This window comes from Sphaeramia orbicularis, chromosome 12, assembly GCF_902148855.1.
Source record: "Sphaeramia orbicularis chromosome 12, fSphaOr1.1, whole genome shotgun sequence".
Taxonomy (NCBI): domain Eukaryota; kingdom Metazoa; phylum Chordata; class Actinopteri; order Kurtiformes; family Apogonidae; genus Sphaeramia; species Sphaeramia orbicularis.
The window spans coordinates 77517219-77543348 of record NC_043968.1 but is presented as its reverse complement, the minus strand read 5'-3'; the positions used below and the strand labels follow the sequence as shown (position 1 = coordinate 77543348).

Here is a 26130-nt window from a genome sequence, read left to right as displayed (position 1 = left end):
GTCTTGTACAAGGTCTGGGGACCACCAGACTACGTTCCCCAGACGAGCGGAGTGGTCGTGGGGCGACATAAGCTTTTATTAGTGCACCTAAGTAGACAGGAGCAGACCCACGGAGAATTTTGTAGGCTAGGATTAAAGATTTGAATTTGATGCGGGCAGCTATGGGTAGCCAGTGTAACTCAATGAGTAAGGGGGTGACATGTGCCCTTTTAGGCTGATTGAAGACCAGACGCGCTGCTGCATTCTGGACCATCTGTAGTGGTTTGACAACACAAACAGTTTAGACAACACTTTTAACAGTTTAGTACCCCCTGAAATAGACTTTTTTTTTTTTTACAGCGGAGTACCCCCTGAAATAGACTTTTTACAGCAGAGTACCCCTGAAATAGACTTTTTACAGCGGAGTACCCCCTGAAATCTACTTTTTACAGCAGAGTACCCCATGAAACAGACTTTTTACAGCGGAGTACCCCCTGAAATCTACTTTTTACAACAGAATACCCCTGAAATAGACATTTTACAGTGGAGTACCCCTTGAAATAGACTTTTAACAGTGGAGTACCCCCTGAAAAAGACTTTTTACAGTGGAGTATCCCCTGAAATAGACTTTTTACAGTGGAGTACCCCCTGAAAAAGACTTTTTTATCCAAGTACCCCCAACTCTCACTTCAGCATTTTTGATAAAAAAAAGAGTACCCCCTGAAATAGACATTTTACAGCGGAGTACCCCCTGAAATAGGCTTTTTACAGTCGAGTACCCCCTGAAATAGGCTTTTTACAGTGGAGTACCCCCTGAAATAGACTTTTTACAGTGGACTACCCCTGCAATAGACTTTTTAAAGTGGAATATCCCTGAAATGACTTTTTACAGCGGACTACCCCTGAAATAGACTTTTTACAGTGGACTACCCCCTGAAATAGACTTTTTTATCCAAGTACCCCCAACTCTCACTTCAACATTTCTGAATGACCCACATTTCCTCACCCATACACTGTATGTGTTTAGTTGTATGTAAGTATAGAGGTGAATGAATAGGCTAATGCCTCTGTGATCATACTATGTCTATTTGTTTTTTGTTTATTTGTTTGTTTTGATGATACTTATGTCATCATTATTTTTATTTTTGTTTTTTTTTTATTTATAGCGAACGAGTGCTGTATTAATGTTGGCTGTTTTGTGTCTTGTTTCTGTCACCTGCCCTAGGACTGTAGATGAAAAGGAGTTATTTTGACTAATTCTGGCATATTTGCATGGGTGTATTTTTTGTACAGTAATGTTCATAAATATGCATGATCCCTATTAAATAAACCAATAAAATGAAATATCATAAATCATATCCTTTTGGATGACAGGGCTATGACTCCATATTAATCCCCTCAGTGTAGATGTAAGTATTAACAGTGAAAATACAAGGTGATGAGTACTGGCTGATTCCTGTCCAGGATGTCTCCAGAGCCCCCCACCCCTCCCCTAGGTGATAAAACTGTGACAGCTGCTTCAATCATAAGTGTAAATCAGACATGAGCCCCATTTCAGCACCGCTCCACACATGGACACACACCCAGATGGACCCAGTGTTCACACACACCAGTGGTTTTGGATAATAATAATAATAATAATAATAATAATAATAATAATAATAATAATAATAATAATAATAATAATAATTATTATTATTATTATTATTATTATTATAACTGCAAGCAGCATTGGGTGGGACTTCGCACTGGGCGTTCTGCCTCCCGCGCATTCCACCTCCCGTGACCGTCCACACCTCAGCTCCACTCACACCTATCCATCCTGATACCAGCTCCCACCCTTTCGTGTCCATCCTCCTTACATCCCTACAGAACACCAGCGGCCCTCTGCTGAAACCACCATCACTTTTTAATGAGATTTTTATTTTGGAAAAATCCTACTGTGTATATGTGTGTGTATATGTGTGTGTGTGAGAGACAGAATCAGTCTGAATGAATTGAAATTATACAAACAGCTGAGCATAAAAGTCATGATTTACCACATTTAAGGATTTATTTTGAAAAACCTTATTGTGTGTGTGTGTGTGTATGTGTGTATGTGTGTGTGTCAGTGAGAGAATCATTTTTAATGAACTAAAACTGTTGAAACAGTTGAGCATTTGGCATAAAAAATGGAGACGTTATTTAATAGTCATGATGTAGTATTTTTAATAAGGCTTTTATTTTGAAAAACTCTACTCTGTGTACTCTGCAATGTGTGCAAAATGTCAAATATCCACAATGCAATGCAGCAAAACCTGTTTTAAAATGTAAAAAAAAAAAAAAGTAAAAAAAAAAAAAAAATGATAATAATAATAGCTTAATTTATATCGCACCTTTAAAAAACAAAGTTTACAAAGTGCTTTGACAGACAAAGCAGAAGGGCACAACAGCAGGATACACGATGCAAGTAAAGATGCTAAAACAAAAGCAACACAATAAGAGAGTTATGTCCCTCAAATGCAAAAACGTGACACTTCGAAAAAAATTAAATGAATCGGAGTAAAGAGGGGCAGGAGTAACATAACATGATGCTGTCAAATCAATGTTAAAATGAAGGAGTGAGATAAAACATCACCATGTTTTTATTTTTACACAAATCCTACAATGTGCCTTGGAATATTTTTTTTAAATCTTCTGTGTTAATGCAAATTTTTTTGACTCCAAATCATAAATGGCTCCTGTTCCATGTTTTTCTTGTAACTCGTGTTAATGGATGTATATTTACCAGTGAAATGAAGGCGACCTTACAAAACAGGAAACATGTTGCGTTCTTACATCTACAATGGAATACAAGTTAAACTGCATTTTTGTTTCACAGTTTTTTTTTCCTAATTGCATTTTTCCATTCAGTCTTAAGTTTTTCTGGTCTGGATGTATTTGTTGCACATTAACAGCAGTGTGACAGTGTTCTTATGATCCTCTCTGTCATTCACAGACCTTCCACTGCCCCTAAAGACGGAGCACCTAAGGTATGGACTAAAATTTGAATTTAAAAGCCATATGTTAACGGAATCATCTGAGTTCGTTTGTCCTTAAACATGAGCATGCTTATTGGTCCCTTCTGAGATGATGTCAGAGCACACGTTGGCCTGGTATGCACAGACAGCTGACCCAACACCAGGCCACATCTTTAGCACCTCTTTAACCTGTGTGCCACTGGCATGGCTTCATCTGTTGGGCCTGATTTACCAAAGGTTTGAACGGGTAAAAACGCGCACAAACTAGACTGTTCATGCAAAAAGAGGTTAAAGCTGATCTACTAACAGGACACATAGAGGATTGTGTTTCTCAAATGGACAAAATAGTTCGCGCAACCCATTTAGAGTGTTTGAATGATGTATATAAAATATGGGCGTTTCTGCCAGAACGAGTAAAATTTTTGGGAGGTGTAGATGCATTTATTTATTTAGTGCGAAATGTGATTGACCAAACCTGAAACTGGTTTTGGTGGCTGATTTTGCGTCTGTTTATCACGTTTTAAAGACAGGTTTGAACTGGAACAGCTGGTACAGCAGTTGTTGTGGCAAGGAGGCGGGGCTTAGGCCCAACCAAAGGCAACGCACAGAACCAATCTGTTCTGATCACAACGTAAATGGAATGACAGAAGAAAAACTAATACAGACGTATGTTCTTCCCACAATGCCACTGGAGAACTTCTAGATCACAGGTGTCAAACATGTGGCCCGGGGGCCAAATCCGGCCCGCCAAAGGGTCCAGTCCAGCCCTTGGGATGAATGTGTGAAATGGAAAAATTACACTGAAGATATTAACAGTCCTTTTAGTTCAGGTTCCATATTCAGACCAATTGAATCTTACATGGGCAGGATTCAGTAAAATACTATCATAATAACATAAATAATGACAACTCCAAATTTTTCTCTCTGTAAATCTAAATATTTTCATGTATTTACACCAAAACAAAGTGTAATTTCACAAAAAACGTGAATAACCTGAACAAATATGAACAACCTGAAATGCCTTAAGAGAAGTAAGTACAATTTTAACAAGATTCAGCTTGTAACTAAATGTTTTGTGTACGTGTAGATCCACTGTGATCTATAAGTTATAATGTACATGTTTAAATGATAAACTGAGGCATAATGTTGTTAAAATTACACTAATTTTTTTCAGTTTGTTCATGTTATTCACATTGTTTGAAATGATACTTTGTAGATATAAACCTTTTCATAATGTAAATTTACTTTTTTTGCTCTAAAACATAGAGAAAAGTTTGGACTTGACATTATTTATGTATTATTATATTATTATTTGACTGGTTCAGCCCACTGCAGATGAAATTTATCTGAATGTGGCCCCTGAACTAAAATGAGTTTGACACTGGTGTTCTAGATGAATGAGGGGCTGATCTGGGTCCAGTCACAGGAGGAGTCATCAGTACCTTCTAGGACTAAACTCCTCCTATGGTACATTTACAGTCTGGATCATTCCAGTCACTGTTCCATTAGTGCTGGTGTATCCCAGAGCAGTTTATACAGTGGACTGTCTCCATGACGACAACCAGTAGCACATGCGAAACCCTCATTTAAATAGGGCGGTTTCCTAGAGTTTGACCTGTTGTCATTATGCAGGAAATCTGAGCTGATCACCTGTGACACACAAATCAATAACATGCACATTTATCAGTGCGAGCAAGCAAATTTGCGCCCGTTCTTTGCGATCTTTGTAAATCAGGCCCATAACGTTTGAAACCCCTGATTTGCTGTGATTGTTATGCAGTGAGTTTTGTTTGTTTGCATGTGTTTATTGTGGATTTGCTGTGTGTATGTGCATGTCGTGTGTGTCCACCTCTACCCAGGCTGAACCTCAAGAAATCATTAAGCCCGTTCCAATCAATCACCCTGCATCAAGCTCCGCCCTCACCAAGCCATCGAATCAGTCCAGTCCTGCGTACAACAAGACGGCGCGACCGTTCGGGGGTTCTTCTTCCCCGACTCCCACCCTCGTTGCCCCCATCCCGTCTGAATCGTCTGCTTTCACACCGGCTGCCTCTCACGCCTCTCAGCCACCGCAGCCTCCGTTTCCACTGAAGCAGAGCGTCGGCGTCTCAGAATCAGCACCTTCCGACTCTGCGCCAAAGCCCGGCTCCGCCCGCTCCACCTTCACCTCCACATCTGCTTCCTCCTCCTCTTCATCTAGCTCCTCCTCTCCAGCCAGAATGACAGCCCCTCCCTCCCACCCCAGTGTCCCACAGCCCTCTGTCTATAACACACCCATAAACCTCTACTCCAACACCAATGCCTGCGAGGTGGCTCTGGGACAGAGGAGGGGGCTTCTGGAGAGTCAAGGTCTGTCAGAGCAGTTCAATGGGTAGGTGACCTCCATCAAACACATGGGTTTTCTCTGCCATGGGCTCCAATATTACATCTCATTCTTAATGGTGTCATGTTATTGGTATTTACAGTCTTATCTCTTTGCTATCAGGTAATTACTGACGCTTGGTTCATATTTATGATGTGCATTAGTCTGCAGACCCAGAAGGAATTGTGGTCCACAGAAGTCATGGATTAGTGGACGTTTTACTTTAGTCCAGAAAAAGGGCTACTAAACACTAAAATGTGTTTTTTGGAGATGCAAACTAAACAAGTGTTCAGAGAACGCAAACCTCCGCCAAGCACTCCGAAAGGTGTGCATGTGTGGATCGACTATTTATTTTTAAACTGTGGATGTGCAAAACAAATTTCCAAATGATATTTCACGAATTGCATTTTTTATGTTTTTTTGAAAATGGCGCATAAAAAGTAACAAAAGTCAACAGAGCGTAACAGAAGAGAAATGGAGCAGAACGATATTTCGTACTAAGTTAAAACTTGGTACCAGTTGTGTATGTCAAATTATGTTAAATTCCAATCAATATTTGTTGAGTTATAATGAAAAATGTGTCGTAAATGGGATTTTCAATGTTAAATTGAAATGTCCACAGAGTCCACATTCCACAGTGGATGTGGACAATTTTGTGCCAGATACAAAATATTGTTATAAGCTACGGGTGTATCGAATTGGAGGCTAATTGGGGTTGTTTTGAATTTTTTTTAGGAATTTTCGAAAGTTGTTCAATGAGAGATAGGAAAATTGTAGATTTTGTGACCTTGCTGTGACCTTGAACTTTGGCCTACTTGGCTCAAAATGTAATGGGTTGGTCCCAGGGCCTAGGCCTATCTGTGGCTAAAATTTGGTAAAGATGGTTGGAATGGTTTTCCCGTAAAGTTGCTAACAAACAAACAAACAAACAAACAAACAAACACGCAAACAAACAAAAACACAAAAGCAAAGTGATCACAATACCTCCTGGCGGAGGTAATAATCTGATATCATTTCAGATCAAACACATAAATTCAGTTAAACCCACTTTACTCAGGTGTAGCGATCACTGAGAGATCATTGATCAATGAAAAAATGGCAAGATCTCTCAATGATCTTTCAATGATCTCCACAGTTGCCATGGTCTCCTCAAAGTTTTGACTCGGTCCAAAACCATCTCTCAACGATCACCAAGGGAAGTGATCTCTCAATGAATGCTCAAGGAGCCCTCAACAGTCTCATCAATCTCCCAATGATCTTTCAGCAATCTTTTAATCTTTCAACGCCAAATTTTTCCACCCCAAAATCTCTTACCTTTAGTTTGGGACCCAAACACAGTGTCACCACGTCCCATCTGCGAATCGACCAAGGCCTGTTTCGAGCCCCACATTGGGCACCAATTGTTGTGGCTAAAATAACAAAGAAACCACGACTTTGGGATGGTCTCAGGGAATCCCTCCCATTCTTTATTCAACAGGGGTTTTATACAGGAGTGATCTGACATCATTACCATTAAAGGACTCCACCATCTGATGCGTACGTGATAGACTCATTAGCCAAATATGATGACATGTTATTAATGACTCTTGGTGGGAACATCCTCTCCTTTCTGCTCCCACACCAAATTTTCCTACTTGGTCCAGGTCATGGCAACCTTCCCCTAATTTCAGGAAACTGGACACACAAACACGATTTACCAGAAGTTACTCAACTTCATGAAATAAGATACACACATTTAAGACTTTATCAAAATCCCACAAAGGTAGAGATCGTTAAGAGATCAATGAGGGAATGGGTACGACTATCTCGATGACCCCCCACCCGGCCTGACCCGACTGAGCAGACAGTCAAGTAGGGGCCAAAGGCACAACAAGGGCACAAAGATCTCCCAAACAGTTACACAGAAGAGGCTTTTTCGAGGAGATCGTTGAGAGATCGGGCCAATTTTTGATCGCTCAATGGTCACCCAACGACCTCCATGCTGTGTAAAGGAGTCCTTAATTATATGCCCAAAAAAAAAAAAAATCAGTCTTTTATACATAAAAACTGCTCTACTTCAACCTTCTCACCTTGAAGGTAGAGTCAGGTATTTCGAATCACTCTTCATCATGAAATTTATATTTTATAAAAATCTGCCCCATCTCAGCCATGACAAAGGTCTGTTCTGTCGCTCTATTCAGAACCACCAGATTCATTTGAAAAACTCCCACAGTTCGACTGGAGGCTACATGACTGAGGTGGAGGCAGACTTCTGCTGCATTCCAAAGTGCTGGGAGGTCGAATATATCTCACTTGGAGTTAACTACATCCCACCTCAAAGCATTCCACACGATCCATGTTGAACATAAATAACAAATATGGAAGAGCGCAGATCTAAGCTCCAGTGTTCTCATATACGCAAACGAGATGGAAGATCCAAATGACGGATGAGCTAATTACACAATGTGAATTTTTGGCCCTTCAGAGGTGTGTTGTTACCTGGTGAACCTGTCCCTAAACTACAGCTGTTCACATCCACGCCTGGACCCTCAGACCACCCTCTGAGGAACACACTTAAGGACTTAAACACACTTAAGTGGTGCAGTGAATGGTGTTAGTCATGGTGCTGTGTCCACATTACGTACCTTCGCCCGCTGTGTACGAGGATAATCCAGGACCTGCTGAACAGTTTTAATCTACTGCAGGAAACCTGGAAACAGACCAGGGTAGGGGGGTCAAAGGGGGAGGGCCGTTTGACCCTCCAAATGGAGATATTTCAGGACCAAACTATGAACCGAGGGGTAGGAGAAATTTCCCATATTTCAGTTCAAATCATTGGTCAGATGGAGGTAAACACAGCAAAAAAGTGCAGCAGTGACGAAAGAAACACACAGATGTATGGATTTTCTTCGTAAACAACTTGCCGTATTTTCTGGACTATACACCACACCAGACTATAAGCCGCAGTCACCCTGTCTCCAAAGTCTCACCATCACTTCATTGATGCCAAGCTTACGTGCAGCAGCTCTATTTCCTTCTTCATCAGCCGGATCGATCGTTAGCCCAGAAAACATAAATTAGCCGCATCATTTTAGAGCCGGTTCACAGTGTGTGGAAAAAAGTAGCAGCTTATAGACCGGAAAGTACGGTAATCATTTGATCGTCCGTTGAATGCAATTTCAATGTGTTATAGATCACATTTCTGCGGTTTATAGTTGATAGTGGTAAACAGATGTCCAAAGCCCATGGAACAGAGACGATTCCAGCTGCTGACGACATGGAGAGTACTTTGGAAACAGTTATCTGTTTCTAGCATTATCAATGACTGATGATGATGTAACAGGTCTGGAAGGGTTGGAGAATGTTTCAACCACTACCCCTTACAACTGTGTTTAAAGGGGGAGGGGCAAGTACAAAGGCCAAGGGGGAGGGGCCAAGGGGTGAATTGGGACTGGGCCCAACTGTCAGTATCTTTAGTGTAGTTTTTATAACTTCATCCCGCAGGCCGGACTGGACCCTTTGGCGGCCCAGATTTGGCCCGCGGGCCGTCTGTTTGCCCCCCCCCCCCCCCCCCCCCCCCCCCCGAGTTGGATCAGGGGCAGGTTCTTCCTTTCTTCATGCTTGTGCCTGAACCTCGCTGCAGTAGGGTGTGTTTGTTGCAGCATGTCTGCGTCTGCCTCCTCCTTCCTTGCATGTGTTCTGTGGTGGTTCCTCCGGTTCCTCTGCCTGCTCATGGACTCAGTGTGAATGCATTTGGAACCTTTCTGTCTTTCAAATTCTTTTCCTTTCCATTCATGTTTCTTTTGGCTTCTGTCCTTTTCCATTTACCCTTTCTTTTCCCACAGGAGGAAGAAGAGACACAGACCAAGTTAGTGCTCTGAATCCTACTAATGCATATGTGCTGCAGTCGCTGTTTAACCGTATGGAATGCGATCTCAGCGTTGACATCTGCCTGGTTTCTGATCACCGAAGGCATGCCCAGACCTCTTTGAGCTCTAACCCTCCCAAACCTCACTTTCACGCTCCTCTACTCAACACATGCTCATTTCCAGGCTCCTAAACAAACTGTGAAATCCTGTAAATAATCCATCTCTGACATAGCCCGAGACGCCCAGCGGGGGGTCTGCCTATCAAGGTTATTATCGTTAACGAAAACTAACGAAATGACGAAAACTAGAATTGAAAAAACATTTTTGTTAACTGAAATTAAAAAAAAAAACAAAAAAACTATAATTGAAAGAAAAAAATGATAACTAACTGAAACTGTATTGCGTGTTTACAAAACTAACTGAAACATATAAAAATTATGGATAAAATTCCCTTAGTTTTCATCTTTGTCAATGTGGGATTGATATGAAGGTGATTAAAAAAATGGACAAAAAATTGATTAAAAAAAAAGTCAAGTTATTTAAACATAAATTCGTCCCTCTGTTCCTTTTTAAGAAAATGGTCAGTGACCTTATCGTACCAACTAAACAAGAAAATGTTGAAATTATGTTAAATTGAAACAAGGAGGTACAATGAGTGTGTTTTATTTACAGTGCAAGAAATGAACAAGTAATTTCGTAGTGGTTTATCTCTCAATTTCACAGCAGAATGCATGACGGTATTAAACTGAACTGTGTCAGTGAAGGAGTAGATCTCAAAACAGCTGTCAGTCAAATGGGATTCAGCCTTTGACTGATCCTCCAATCACCACATGGAAGCCCGGCGTCCAGCCCGGCCGAGCTCCACCCACAGCTCCATTCACCCCCAGAGACGCCGAGCGTCCAGGGGCGGGACAACATCGTGGCATTTATCCAATGGGCTCTATGCACAACCCCACTACTTCCTGAACTACAGGTGGGTCCTTTATTTCCTGTCTTTCATTATTGGACACACTGATTAAACCAGGTGAGTTTGCTACTTGTTGGGACAACTGATTGATTAGGCACACCTAGATTAATCAGTGTGTCCAATAATGAAAGACAGGAAATAAAGGACCCACCTGAAGTTCAGGAAGTAGTGGGGCTGAGCATAGAGCCCATTACCATCCAGTTTTGAGGCAATGAAAAAAACTGTTCCCCTCAGTCCCATTGAAGTGCATGGACGCTGAGCGTCTACGGACAAATGCACTGAGCAGAGATCGAATGAGAAAACAGCGCAACGGGAATGTATGAGAAGTGAACAACATCGAGTCCGATGATTTGTGATAAAGCTGATTCTGAACGAACTCGTCTGTGAGATGAACGTGTTCGAACACATTTGTAGTCAATGAAATGTCAACACAACCGTACATATTTAACCATTTCATTTTCGTAATTTTAGGGGAAGCTGAGCTTCCCTTGCAGTCTGTGAGAAATTGCCTCTGCTTTGCTGCCTGTACCCACCCTCCCATTCATATTCCTGATGGATAGCTGATACTGTATTTACACCCAGTGACTATCAGCACACTGGATCTGTTCACGTCACCCAGCTCAGCATCTGCTACCGTTGTCAGCATATTTACTCCAGCCCAGTCACAGTTTATTCTGCTGGAGTTGGAGACCGTTTTATCATCTTTTCACTTTCATTTTCCATGACACAAACAAAGACACTTGCACTTATAAAAATTCACATACTTGGACTTTTGACAGTTTACTCACAGCTGTCATTTCCTGAACATAAATATTTGCAGTGTTGTCAAATCACATTTGGAAGAAGGTTTATTCTAATTTTAAAGCACATCACTGCCATCTTGTGTCAGAATTTGGTCACTGCAGCGTTTGTCTCAAACACGTTATTAAATGCACATTCACCACCAACTTTTCCTACCTATCACTTCAATAATTCACCTTGATTAATCATCACTCTAGAACAGGGGTGTCAAACATACAGGATGAATTTGCAAAATGAAAAAATTGCCCTGAAGATATGAACAGTCAACGGTGTCAAATTTCATTATGAAAATATTTACATCTGGGTGCTTCTATGAACCTGGGTTTATTTTAGTATCTGTCACTTTTCCATCTTTATAGACCCAATAATAAAAAGTAAATGTAGACATATTTCCCCCCAGGATGGACCTAATGATGACCTCGGATAAATACAAAAAAAAGTATCCTCTTGCTCTGATCCATCCCATAATTAATACATTTACAATCAGATATTGGGTTCAGAAATAGGACCCAAATATGGACATTAAATCTCCCTAGGTGTCAGCGCATTAGATGTGAAAACATGTGTAAATGCTCTTCTATAGACTCTAAATAAAGACACTGTGTTAAATGTGTGGATCCTAGTGGTTTTTCTAATCCACACGTGGGTTTTTCATCAATCTCAGTCTCATTCCAGATTTGGTGTGGAACCCATCGTGTCCACTAGTGTTACATACAGAACCTGAACATTTAAACATGAATTAATCGTGAATGATTTTTCAACATTTTTGTGAAACACTCTGCCTTGAATAATTTGTTTAATTCCCAAAATGCACCTGTGAGCGAATAAAGCGAATAAATAATTTTTTGTGTCCTTTTGACAGTGTTACATGTGGATTTTTTGTCTTAAATATAATGTAAAATAATATAAAAATGTGTTTTTATCTGAACAATAGTTTCTCTTATATCTCAGTAAGTAATTCTTTTTTAAATAGACCTAAAGTTCTTCCAAACTTACTTCATAACGTTAGTTACATCTGGTTTGAATGTTTAGCCCCTCTGTTCTGTTTTTAGGGCCAGTTTCATAGAAGCACCCATTTACAAACTATCCTCACAATAAAATGTGAATAACCTGAACAAATATGAACAACCTGAAATGTTTTAACCTCCTAAGACCCAGGAAATGTCAGCAAAGTACAAGCTCTTTTTTTTTATTAAGCAAGTGCCTATATTGGAAACATCTTGATGCAACCGTTTTTTCAGATGCAGTTTTTAAAATTTTTATGGAATGTCCTTTGCAGTGGACAGTTTTCTTTTCTTTTCTTTTTTTTTTTTTTTGGAGTAAAGTTGTGAAACTCTTGTCCGCAAATGTGGACAGAAAACCCATAGCTGGGTCTTAGGAGGTTAAGAAAAAAAAAAGAGGAAAATTTTAACAAAATAATAGATTTACTGTGTTTTGTTTGTTGTGTTAATAATAAGCTGAGACATAATATTGTTGAAACTTCACTTATTTTTCTTAAAACATGTCAGGGTGTACATGGTTGTTCGGGTTATTCACATTTTCACGTTAAAAGAAAGTCATAAAATTGGATTATTAACCCTTTCATGCACAGTGGTCACTCCAGTGGACAGTTCTTCTCCAGCTGTTCTCTTGTATATTCATGGGTTTTGTTGTTTTAGTTCCAGATCAGCCAACACAGTGGACACTTACGCACCATCCCATAATACACTGACATTCAGACCATTACTGTAACTTTGCTGTTCTTGATAAACCTGATCTGCACTAACATGTTTGACTGTAAATCAATTGCTGATAAAAATTGGGAATATGATGAAATGCGAAAAAAAAACATCAGATTAACTGCATTAAAAAGGTTTTGATTTTGTAGATCACTTTCTGATATTCAAAAATTAAACACATGGTGTCCAGCGGAGTGGACATTTTTGGAACTCCACAAAAAATTCTGAAGGTAGCTTTGTTTCTTTGTTGCTTTAACCAAAAAAAAAAAAAAAAATCATAAAAAAAACAAATTCAATTAAGAAAAAAAAAAAAAAAATCACTTCAATCAAGGAAAAAAAGTGTTCAAATGAAATTTTTTTGGATCATAATTTTTTTTAAAATTCAAACACTTTTTTGGGATTTTTTTTTTAGTTAAAGCAATAAAGAAACAAATCCATCTTCATAAAAAAACCAGGTTTATAAAAAAAAAAAAAAAATCAATTGCATTGTTTTTTCATGCCTAAAGAGGACTAAAAACACTCAGGAAAAAAATCTCGACTAAGGTTCTCATAATTCATGCATGAAAGGGTTAATGTAAAGGTTATTATACTATTATTATTTTTTGAGATCCCATTGGGCTGAATGAGTTTGACCCCCCCTGCTTTTAAACGTATATTTACATTATGAAGGAAATGACATAGTTTAATTCTCTGCTTGATCCCACCTTCTTGGTTTACCTCGAATACTGTGCCATATTTTACAACTTTATCACATAAACCTTTTTGTGATTGTTTTTTTCTGCCTTTGTGGATTTTCTATTTGCTCCATCTTTGCAGAACTCCGCCTCCACCTAGACCGAGGAGGTAACTGTGACCTTTACCTCAGTAGATGATAGGTCACTGTGTGAAACATCCTGCACTCGTATTTAAACACCTGTTGTTTTGTACACAGTGTTTATTTTGTGTATTTACTAGGGCTGGGCCGAAGGGACGGAAACGTTATTATGATCAAAACGACAGCAATAAAAGAACAAATACAGGCACCGGTAGAACGTCTGCATAAGGGTTTATTTCAGCTGGGATGTTTTAACAGACTTTTGAAGAAACACAAACAGAGAACACACCTTAAATACCCACAGTCCCCTGGTGTTAGCATGATCAGTTGTTAGTTTAGTTTTATTTCGAGCACATAAAATCATCCGATAACAACGAACAACCCAACACTATGGACGTAAATCTGTCTCATCAGTTTTTGAAATCTAAAAGCCATTGAATTCATTGCACTGAATTTTTTTGCACTAAAATTAAGTATCTGAATTTTTTTATTTTTTTTTGCAATGAAATTAAGTGAAGTAAGACCACTGGAAAAAAATATTGAGGTCCAATATGTTTTTTTTTTTTGTTTTTTTTTATTATCATTCTGAGAAAAAAGTCAAAATTCAGACTTTTTTTCTCAGAATTCTGACTTTAACCTCAGAAATGTGACAGTTTTAAATATTTTTTTAAATTACTATTCAAATTTTAATCTCAGAATTCTGACTTTTTTTAATCAGAATTCTGACAGTTTTAAATATTTTTATTCTTATTTTTCTGAGATTAAAATCAGAATTATGAGAAAAAAATCTCTGTATTCTGACTTTTTTCTCAGAATTCTAGCTTTAATCTCAGAGTTCTGACTTTCTTTTTATCAAAATTCCTACAGTTTTAATTTTTTTTTTATTATTATTGTTCTGAGATTAAAGTCAGAATTCTGAGAAAAAAAGTCTGAATTCTGACTTTTTTATCAGAATTCTGGCTTTAATTTCAGAATTCTTACTTTTTTAATCAGAATTCTGACTTTTTTTTATCAGAATTCTGACAGTTTTAACTTTTTTTTTTTTTTTATTATTGTTCTGAGATTAAGGCCAGAATTCTGAGGAAAAAAAGTCTGAATTCTGACTTTTTTCTCAGAATTCCTGCTTTAATTTCAGAATTCTGACTTTGTTTAATCAGAATTCAGACTTTTTTTAATCAGAATTCGGGCACTTTTCTCAGAATAATAATAAAAAATATATATTGGACCTTAATTAATTTTTTTTTTCCAGTGGCCTTAATCTTCTTCCGTACCTTGGAGGTCAGAAGCTGTTGTTACTATTATGGGATGGCTCAGCCCTAGTTTGTACAGTCAGTGTGTGTGTTGCTGTGGTTCTTCTCCCCAGTCTGAACACTTCCTGTCAGTATTTAAACATGTTCGTCTAAATCCATGTTCTGCTGCTTCACTCAGACGTCCTGATGCCGTTCAAAGCCCAAACATAACCAAACCTTTTCCCTCTGTCCATGTGGATTTGCAGAAAACCTGTGGCGGAGCCGGACTTGAACCATGCGTCTCCTCTCAGTGACGCCAGTAAAAAGCGTCTGATCGAGGACACGGAGGACTGGCATCCACGGACGGGCACGTCCCAGTCCAGGTCCTTCCGCATCCTGGCCCAGCTCACCGGCACCGAGGACGGTGTGTACCCAGTTTAATTAAAGAGCGTTAAAGTGGATATTATCCTTAGGTTGAATCTAGGAGCTTTCACCACTGTGTCATTATAATGTGTTTGTCATTTTACTGTTTTGAGTGTAGGTGATACTGATGACAGGGTTCGTACAGGTGCTTGAAAATGCTTGAAAGTGCTTGAATTTTAGTTTAAGTGCTTATAATTCTAACTCTGTGATGTGATTTTTTTTTTTTTTTATATGAACTTAAGCCACAGCTGCTTACAGAGAGGTGATGCGTTTAGAAAAATAAAACTTTAGTCAGTGTCTACTGCCACAGTACTGAGGAATGAAATATGGGTGTGTCTATTTCCACAGAGCCAATCAAATGTTAGCATTTGTACCAGAGCCAATCACAGATACTGTTCTGTGAACTCATTCTCCTCTTGTTGCCACAGTACTGTGGTCATATATGGAGTATACTGTACAGTACTGTGGCAACTGATGGAAGAAATGACAAATTGATGATTGTATATAGTATAGAAAAGGAATTATTGTTCTAAATATGCTATATGTTGTTTTATGGTGTTCTTAGCTCTGGAGGCTGGAGAAGATGGGTGGAACTACAGGTTAGATGGAGCAGTGTGCCATGTGCAGGGATGGGAATTGAGAACCCAGTAGCTCGATTCCTTAGAATCATTTGTCTGCTTAACGATTTTGCTTATCAATTCTGCCTTCGTTGCGCATGCACAATGACATCATGCATACGCTGCACTGTTTTAGTCAGAACGTAGCCAACATGGCGTTGAGGCAGAAACGGTTTAAACAGACGACACCAGGTCCACTGGAACACTGTCAAAGCTTCCATTTCTTCAAAAGGGTGGAAACCCTCCAGTCTGCTCAAACATTTGTCCACAGCATGTGATTCATTAACAGGAATGTCACGTATTTGATACGCTACTTACCCCCCCCCCCGACATCATCTGTTATTATTATTTGTCCATACTATATATGTTATATTTTCTGTGCAGAGATGGAAATATAAAAGCCAGTTAATGCAAACACACCCGTTTGTACTCTTTTATCCCTTCACCCAGTGAGAATCAATAAGAGAATTGATAAGGAATCGGATCAATAAGCAAAATCGATAATGAAATCGTTAAATTCTTATCGATTCCCATCCTTACCTACAGATGTGTGTTTGATCCCAGTGATAAGGGGCGGGGCTGGAAAAGTGCTTGAATTTGACCTTGAAAAATGTGTCCAAACCCTGTGATGACTGCATGAGCCGGCTGTGGTTTTGGATCTCCTCGCCTCAAAAGTGTCGTGTGTTTGTAAATCAGTTCAACAGATGCTTAGTGACATTTACAGGAACGAGTTAATTAGAATTAAGTGAGCGCAGAGACGAGGCTGCCCCCGTTCTGTGTTTGGTCCAGTGGTGTCAGCAGACTGGTGTGGGTTTGGTGGATCTGCAGCTGTGAAGCCACTGTTCCACAGATTAAGGAAGTCATTTCAGGGTCTAGTTCGACTGGATGGTTCTCAGCTTTAAGTCTGTAATTTAACAAGATGATCTGAGAAGTGGAAGGAAATGCAGGTTTATAACCACAGATCAGACAGTTGGGATCATGTGGAATATCAATGAAAGAAGACAGCGGCTGTGTTCAAATGAGCTTTGACTTTTTGTTGACATGGTTTCTGTCCAGTTGTCCATCTGGTTGGATAGCCATTCATCACATTCAACAACACAAGATAGAAGGGGTGGGAATCTTTTTTTTTTTTTTTTTTTCAAATATATTTATTAACACATTTTTTAGATACATACATACACTTGTAAATATACACACAATTGTAGCAAGCATGCAGACCTGAGCCTCACTAACAAAGGCACCTGCAACATTACAAGTGCTATAAGCAAAAACAAAAAAGAAAATAACAAAAAGAAAAATAAATAAATAAATAAAAATTACAAATAAACAATACACATCACAAACCTCTCAGCCATAAACATTTGTGCGTAATTTAATGCCCTGTTACAATGACGGGTATTTGAACTCATTAACCCTGTTGTAAGGTTTACACAACTGAATATTTATTTATTTATTTATTTTTTTCCTCATTGTCATTTACTAAATCAACACTTGTAACAAACGTCTTAAAACAGTGGTTCCAACCTTTTTTGCCTCGTGACCCCATTTTAACATCATAAATTTCTGGTGACCCCAGACATTCAAAACAGAGACTTTTTTTTTTGTGCTAAAATTAATTTGTTTTTGATCATGTAATAGTTTGCTCTAATATGTTGCAAATAAACGTCAATTAACGTGTAATAAACGTAAAACTGCATATGCTATTCTTCTTCTTGTTGTTGTTCTTCTTTTTCTTGTTGTTGTTCTTCTTCTTCCTGTTCTTGTTGTTGTTCTTTTTCTTGTTCTTCTTGTTGTTCTTTTTCTTGTTCTTCTTGTTCTTCTTCTTTTTCTTGTTCTTGTTTTTCTTTTTCTTGTTCTTCTTTTTCTTGTTGTTGTTGTTGTTCTTCCTCTTCTTGTTCTTGTTCTTGTTCTTCTTGTTCTTGTTCTTTTTCTTGTTGTTGTTCTTCCTCTTCTTGTTCTTGTTCTTTTTCTTGTTGTTGTTCTTCTTCTACCTCTTCTTCTTTTTGTTGTTGTTGTTGTTCTTCTTATTCTTCTTATTCTTATTATTATAGAGTTAATACAGGTCAATTGATCCTACTCTGTATTTTTGGGTTTCTAATTAAATTCCCTGTAGTAAATGTGTTACTAACTGTAATCTCTGGTAAATTATTATCATTGAATATCCTACTCTATAGTCTGAATATTGTTTTGTCTTCTTTTGCAGAACAAGCTGCAGATAACGGTGGAAAAAAGTAAGTACCTCTGCCTGAGTGTGTGTTAGAGCGTGTGTTTCAGACAGACGTTGCTCCTGGAGGTTTCACATTCACATTTGGCTCATGTAAACATGTCTGCGAGCCTGTAATTCTGAGTTGGGCCCAGATTTCCTCATCCTCTGGTCCCGCAGTCTCATGCTTAATTTAAGGCTTAATTTGGAGAAACCGCATTAAGAGTTCTGTGTGTGGTAGGCGGGCCGGCGCAGATGGGCGTGGCCTCAGCCTTCAGTCAGTTTAATATGCAGTAAATGCAGACCGATCCCCAAGCATTCAGGATGTCACTCACTGGAAACTGTGGGTAATTCAGTGGGATTGTGGGTAATGGCAGCGTTGGCAGAAGGGTTCTAGTTCAGTTCTTTTAGTCAGATTCCTTTCACTGTGCTGTTCCACTGGTCTACAACTTCCAGAATAAAAGTAGTGACATTTTAACAGACGTGAGTCATTGAGTCCGTTTACATTCACACCAATACTCTGATCATTATCTGATGTCTGCAGTTATTATTATTATTATTATTATTGATCATGTAAACAGGATAATCTGATCGTCTTCATCCAATAACAGCTGTAATCTGATTAGGAGAAATCAGTTTAACACACCTAGATTTATCCCCAATACTACGATGTCTTTTTTTAAAATTTCTCTTAATTCACGATTTTTTTTGCGTAATTCAAGTTTGTTTGTTTTTTTTTGTTGCGTAATTCAAGATTTATTTGCTTAATTCAATAATGTTTTTTGCTTAATTCAAGTTTTTTTTTTTGCTTAATTCAAGATTTTTTTGCTTAATTCAATAATGTTTTTTGCTTAATTCAAGATTTTTTTTTGCTTAACTCAAGATTATTTTTTGCTTAATTCAAGATTTTTTTTTTGCTTAATTCAAGATTTTTTATTTTTTTTTTGCTCAATTCAAGATTATTATTTTTTGCTTAATTTAAGATTTTTTTTTGCTTGAAACAAGATTTTTTTGCTTGAAACAATATTTTTTGCTTAATTCAAGATTTTTTTTGCTTACTTGAAGAATTTTTTTTTTTTTTTTTTTTGCTTAATTTAGGCAAAAAAAAAAAAAAAAAATCAGCCAATGGAACAAATGAAATTTATTTTGGTAAATTTCTAGAGCTACTAGAAAAGTTCCTCTTTATGTGATTTTGTCTTATTTTAAATGTGATGAGATATTTGGACTAGAAATGAGAAAAATACACTTGGTCAGATTTAGATTTTTTTCCATGTAGCAGCAACATGTGACCTATTTGTCGTCTTATTAGCTCCTCCCACATTAGGACAGCTAATGCTGACACTGTGGGCGTCGTCATGGACAACAAGACAAGACCGGATTTTTTTTTTTTCCAACTTTATTGAAAGTATATAGGTATACAAAACAGAGAAATTTTGAACAAACATCAAGACTTCAAAAGGAAAAAGCATCTGAACAAATAAATTCAAATAATGCAGAAACTTAGACTCATTGAGTCCATTTACATTCATACCAATTCTCTGATCATTATCTGATATTTGGAGTTATTATTATTATTATTGATCATGTAAACAGGATAATCTGATCAATTTTATCCGATAACAGCAGTAATCTGATTAAGAGAAATCAGATTAACACATCTAGATTTATCCCCAATACTCCGATGTCTTCACACATGTATACAGGTTAATCTGATTTATGTTGCCTTTTTTACATCTGTGCATGTGTAAAAAAAAAAAAAAAAAAAAAAATCTATAAAAACTGAAGTTACGCAGCAACACCATGAGCCGAAGGAAAAAGTTAAACAAATGATGAAATGAAATCTTAAATCTAAATCTGTCCAAGTGTATTTTTCTCATTTCTAGTCCAAATATCTCATCACACTTAAAATCAGACAGAATCACCTACAGAGGAACTTTTCAGTGAGATGTAAGAACTGATTTATAGACAATAGATCTGGAAAATGTGATTTCAAAAAATCTGACCAAGATAATTGTCACTTGGTCCATTGGCAGATTTTTTTTTGCTTAGTTCAAGATTTTTTTTTTTTTTTTTGCTTAATTCAAGATGGGTTTTTTTTTATTGCTTAATTCAAGATTTTTTTTTTGCTTGAAACAAGATTTTTTTTTTGCTTAGTTCTAGATTTTTTTTGCTTGAAACAAGACTTTTTTTTTTGCTTAATTCAAGATTTTTTTTTGCTTGAAATAAAATATTTTTTGCTTAATTCAAGATAGCTTTTTTGCTTAATTCAAGATTTTTTGCTTGAAACTAGATATTTTTTTGCTTAATTCAAAATTATTATTTTTTTGCTTAATTCAAGATTTATTTTTTTGCTTAATTCAAGGTTTGTTTGTTTTTTTGCTTACTTTTTTGCTTTGAACAAGATAAATTACATGACATTTAACACATTTAATCTGAAGCAGATAATTTCTAAAAAACTGTAGCTCAGTGTAATCAAACAAAGGGGTTATATTGCACATATATTGACCTTTTCCTCAGTTTCTGAACTAAAAGTCTGTTTTTTTTCTTCCCATTTCCAAACGTTGACGTATCAGTGCCTTTCTTTTCCATCTTTGCCTCCTGTTGCCTTTTGTGCTGTGTTCATCTGCTCTTATTATAATTACTAAACTTGCTCTTTGTCTTTTCTGTCTTTTCTTCTTCTGTCAAATAAGAGTGAACAAATTGGATCCAGAGGTGATAGGACACAAGTACAACAAGCTGCGAGACTGGCACCATGATGTTTCAGCACGAGTGTTAAATGTGATTTAGAAAAGGGTTTTGAACTGTTTGATGCTTTATTTATTATGTTCTGACCACTATCATACATATATGTGCTCCTCATGCATACAATAATATTTAACGCTAATACACTAATATTATCATATGGTATCATAACACATGGCGGCTTAACATTTATGCCTTCTTTTATAGATTACTGATCATAAATTATCTACATAGTCGAGTAAGTTTGTAGGCAAAGCTGAAATATAATGAATATTCGCCTTTATTTTTACCCTTTAAATCAACTTAAACAATTAAAATTTGAAATTGGTAAAAAAAAAAAAACTGCTAAGTATTAGAATCTATTCAACACAGATATAGGCTTAAGTTTAATAGTTTAACAGTTGTTTTAACTGAAATCTTAAATCATTTTAAACATTGTTTTTTACCCCAGTGTTTATTTTCATATATATATATATTAACCCATAAAGACCCAGTGTTACTTTAGTGTCAGTTCCCAAATGAATTTTTCTCTATTTCTACCTTTCTTCACAGGTTTATCACCAGTTTTTTCCCATAATATTATCCTCTGTATTTTGTGTTTTTTCGTGTTAATCACGTATTTTCCTGTATTCAATTCACAGATCATGTAGATGTTCATGAAAACTCGGAGTTAGTTACACCGAAACAGAGAAAAATGAAGAAAAAGTCACTATTTCAGTAAAAAAAAAAATTACTAACGGAATGTAAAAACGAGTGTGTCCAAACACTGTCATTGATCCAACTCCATGGGTTTTACCAGTGAATCAATGTTGTAGAAGATGACGGTGTTTCCATACTATCACTATCACTGATTTGTCGTTTCTTCAATCAGTTGCCACAGTACTGTGGTAGAAAAATGCACAACAGAATGAACTGAAGTATACTCCATATATGACCACAGTACTGTGGCAACAAGAGGAGAATGAGTTCATGGAACAGTATCTGTGATTAGCTCTAGTACAAATGCTAACATTTGATTGGCTCTGTGGAAATAGACACACCCATATTTAGTGCCTCAGTACTGTGGCAGTAGACATTGACTAATAATATACATTCAAGTTAAAATGTTCAAATCAGGTCTGGTGTTGGTGTTTGAGCTCCACCTTCAATGACAGCTCACTGCTGCTAATGTGTGCTAATGCTAATGCTATCGCTAATGCTAGGTACAGTGTGTATGTATTAGGGTGGGTTAAATGCAGACTGAATGTCCCTGAGGAGACACTAACTTTACCCTTTAACACTGATAACATACAGACTTTTATAAACTCTGCTTCCATTTCATGTCTCCTTTTAGACGTTTGAACCAACTCTTTGTCAAAATAGTTAAAGCAGATATTATCTTATTTCTAAATCTACATTTATTTCAGAATGTGTGTTTGGAAAAACTCAGTTACCTTATGACTGTAAATGACTGTATTCCAGTCTTTTTGCTAACGCTTGTACCTGTCGTCTTCTGCTTTTCTCTGCATGTCTCTGTACCTTTTCAGTCTTTTTCCACGTACCGCTTTGGTCGGCTTTTGATTGTATTCTCTTCAATAAACTGATTCCCTCTCTTCTTTTGGATAATCTTTTCATTCTGTCTCTCATTTTCTCTTTCACAGTCAAACATAAACTGTTTTTATTGTCATTTTATAGCAAGTAAAGGTCAGTGGTGGAGTGGAAAATGAATTAAATGTGTGTTAAAGGTCAGAAATACAGATGTGTTCCAGTAACGTTAAGGTTAGGATGGTGACAAAGGCTGAAAACAATCCTCCATTAAACGACTACAGCTTAAGGACAGAACTGTGGGTACGGACCGTACAGACAGCTGCGTTTCATTTACTCTGTCAGGATATTTTCAACAAACTGACAAACAACATTTTGGTATTGTTTTGTTGCTAAATTACGGTGACCCAGAGGGGCAACAGCCCAGAAAATTATCCACCAAAAGAAAAAACAAGAGATTGGGATTTATTTAAAAAGAAGTATCTGAAAAATAAATGTACCCCTTAAATAAAAATAAACTTGCATGAAAAAAAAAAATCTATCTCCTAAAAAACCCCAACTTGTAATAAAAATTTAATTTGTACAAAGAAATAAAATGAACTTGTATGATTTAAAAGAAAATAAATAAATAAAATAATCTCCTCAAATAAAATAGACTTCCACCAAAATAAAATTGAGGAACATCAAAAATTACACATTTTATACAAAAAAAAGTTTGAAAATATAAAACTTAATATGCCTAAAAAAAGAAAACCCCTTCACTTTTTAAAAGAGGCACATCAAAAAAAAAAAAGAAAGAAAGAAAGAAAGAAAAGAAAAGAAACATCATCCACTTTTTCATTTAAGGGGGGCACTGCTTACCTGAAAGGTCTCTTGCTTTAAAATTAAGGCCATCACAAAAAATAAAAGCATGGGTTGAAAATTTTTAAGGCCTCCAGCTAATGTGGCTAATGCTAATTTTTATTTTTATAAATGTATAATTTTTGATGTTGCTCAAGTTTATTTTGGGACACTTTTCTTTGTAAAAGTCCATTTTATTTGAGGAGATTATTATTATTTAAAAAAAAAAAATCATACAAGTTTATTTTATTTCTTTGTACAAATTATTTTTTTTATTCCAAGTTGTTTTTTTAGGAGCTAGTTTATTTCATACAAGTTTATTTTTCAATGAAATGCAAAAATCACACTGACATTAATCATTTTAGTTCAAGTTCCACATTTGTTTGTTTCTTTGATTATTTATTTATTTCAAATATTGAAAATATTCCAAAAGTACATTATCCATTCCATAAAATTAATGCACAAAAATAAACTGTCCATTTCTTAGCATTAATATACTTATCAAAAATAAACTCTGTCCTTTTCATAACAATAATACACATATTAAAAACAAAAATAAACTCTGTCCATTTCATAACAATATAATACACATTAAAAAACAAAAATACACTCTGTCCATTTCATAACAATATAATACACATTAAAAAACAAAAATACACTCTGTCCATTTCATAACAATAATACACATATTAAAAACAAAAATAAACTCTGTCCATTTCATAACAACAATACACGTTTTAAAAAACAAAACTAAACTCTGTCCACTTCATAACAATAATACACATATTAAAAAACAAAGATAAATTCTGTCCATTTCATAACAATAATACACATATTAAAAAGAAAAATAAACTCTGTCCATTTCATAACAATAATACACATCTTATAAAGAAAAATAAACTCTCCATTTCCTAACAATAATACACATATTGAAATCAAAAATAAACTCTTTCCAATTCATGACAATAATACACATTAAAAAACAAAAATAAACTGTCTATTTCATAACAATAATACGCATATTTAAAAAACCAAATAAACTCTTTCCATTTCATAATAATAAAACATATTAAAAACAAAAATCAACTCTGTCCGATTCTGAGCAATAATGTCATGTTAAAAAAAAAACTGTCCATTTCATAACAATAATACACATATTAAAACACAAAAATAAACTCTGTCCATTTCATAATAATGATACACATACTGAAAACAAAAATAAACTCTTTCGAGTTCATGACAATAATACACATTAAAAAACAAAAATCGACTCTATCCATTTCATAACAATAATACGCATATTTAAAAAACCAAATAAACTCTGTCCATGTCATAATAATAAAACATATTAAAAACAAAATCAACTCTGTCTGTTTCTTAACAATAATGTCATAATAAAAAAAAACAAAACTGTCCATTTCATAACTATAATACACATATTAAAAACAAAAATAAGCAGTCTATTTCATAACAATAATGCACACAAAAAACAAAAGTACAGTATCCGTTTCACATTCAGACCAATTCAATCAGTTTAGCCGCTCAGTTCGATTTAGCAGCAAAAACACTTAGTGCAAAAGGGACTGTATAAGAAAAACAAAATAAAATACAAATATCACAGTGTTAAGAAAAGTGAACTGTGCATGAACATGAAGGTATTCCTATGAATAAGTGCAGAAGCTGCAGACTGTGGCCCTTCTGTCACTGCTGAAGGTACAGTAGAGCGTCATCTTTGTGTTGTGTTTTTCTGTGCAGGTTCATTCGTTGTTTTCTGTGATGAACCTGAACTTTGTGTGTGTTTTCTATAGTGACGAGGACAAAACTACTCCCGCCGTCTACACGTCACCTGCAGCAAAAACATACTCCAAATCCGCAGCGGCACCCAGGAATGGAAACGTGGGTTCCCCTTCCACATTCAGGAGCCCAGTGTCCCAGAGCAAAACTGGAGTTCCATCAGGTACAGAACTGAGAACTGAGGCAGGAGGAGGTGCGGGGGGGAGGGGAGGGGGGGGTTATCTCGATATTTTATGACTTTATTCTCGTAGTGACTGGTGTTTTTATTTCGTATGTGGCCCTAATATGCCCTAATAGTAAAACAGCACAAGCAGGTGTCATAAAACAGATAAAAGACAAGGCAATAAAACAATGTAGCTAATGCTCAAACATATTAGATTAGATTAGATTAGATTCAACTTTATTGTCATTACTCTGTATAAATACAGGGTAACGAAATGCAGTTAGCATCCAATCAGAAGTGCAAAATAGCAGAAGTGCAGTATAATACAGTTAAATATCATATGTACAGGTAAGTAATATGTACAGATGAGTGCAGTTATGTACAACTAGTGCAAATAAGGTGGTTAAATTAAATATTGAATGTACAGGTGAATATACAGTTGAATAAATAGGATGTTCATTACAGAATATACACATATACATACATACATACATACATATATTTGTCATGTAGGGTAAAATTTAGGGGGGGGGGGTAGATATACCAGGAATTCTGTCCATCTGAAATGTTTGTCCAATCCCTTTCTCAGACACTGTTCACCTGATTCTTTTCAAATTTGACACGTGTAGAGGTGCACTGCACAGTTTAATGCTAGATTCAATTTGGGGATTTTTTTTTTTTTTTTAAACAAATCTTTGAAAATTTTAATTTACAGACTTTCTCCCACTGATTTCTCAGACACTATTTATCTAATTCTTTGTATATTATTGTTCTTCACATGTGCCTTTCTCGCACTTTTTTAGCTTTTTTTTTTTATAATTTTTTTTTTTTTTTTTCAGAAGTTTTTGAAAAGATTTAATGTTAAGCCTCAAAATGCATCCCTGTTTCTCCAGGGTATCAGTGAGCAGGAAGGGCAAAGTGTTGTGTGACTGGGGGGGGTATTCATATCATTTGAATGTATTTTGCTCTTACCAGATTTGACCATCTTTGTTAGAAATAGCTGTAATTATTGAACCACTTTGATGAATTTCAGATCAACTTGTATGTTTTGAAGGCCTGTTTATGGCACATCTACCAGGCCTTTAGATTACACCTTGGCTGGGCCGA

General features: G+C 36.4%; 1 protein-coding gene across 2 annotated transcripts in view; it reads left to right on the top strand.

Annotated features, from left to right (window-relative positions):
- Positions 1–26130, top strand: part of pdlim5b (PDZ and LIM domain 5b) — a 131836-nt gene that overhangs the window by 91573 nt on the left and 14133 nt on the right. Inside the window, exons 4-9 of one of the 2 annotated variants that reach the window (XM_030150272.1) lie at positions 2957–2990; positions 4838–5349; positions 13491–13517; positions 14984–15141; positions 17961–17988; positions 24875–25023. In XM_030150272.1, coding sequence (XP_030006132.1) covers positions 2957–2990; positions 4838–5349; positions 13491–13517; positions 14984–15141; positions 17961–17988; positions 24875–25023 — 908 coding nt within the window. The remainder of the gene's footprint in view (positions 1–2956; positions 2991–4837; positions 5350–13490; positions 13518–14983; positions 15142–17960; positions 17989–24874; positions 25024–26130) is intronic. The other variant, XM_030150273.1, reaches the window with a different exon arrangement.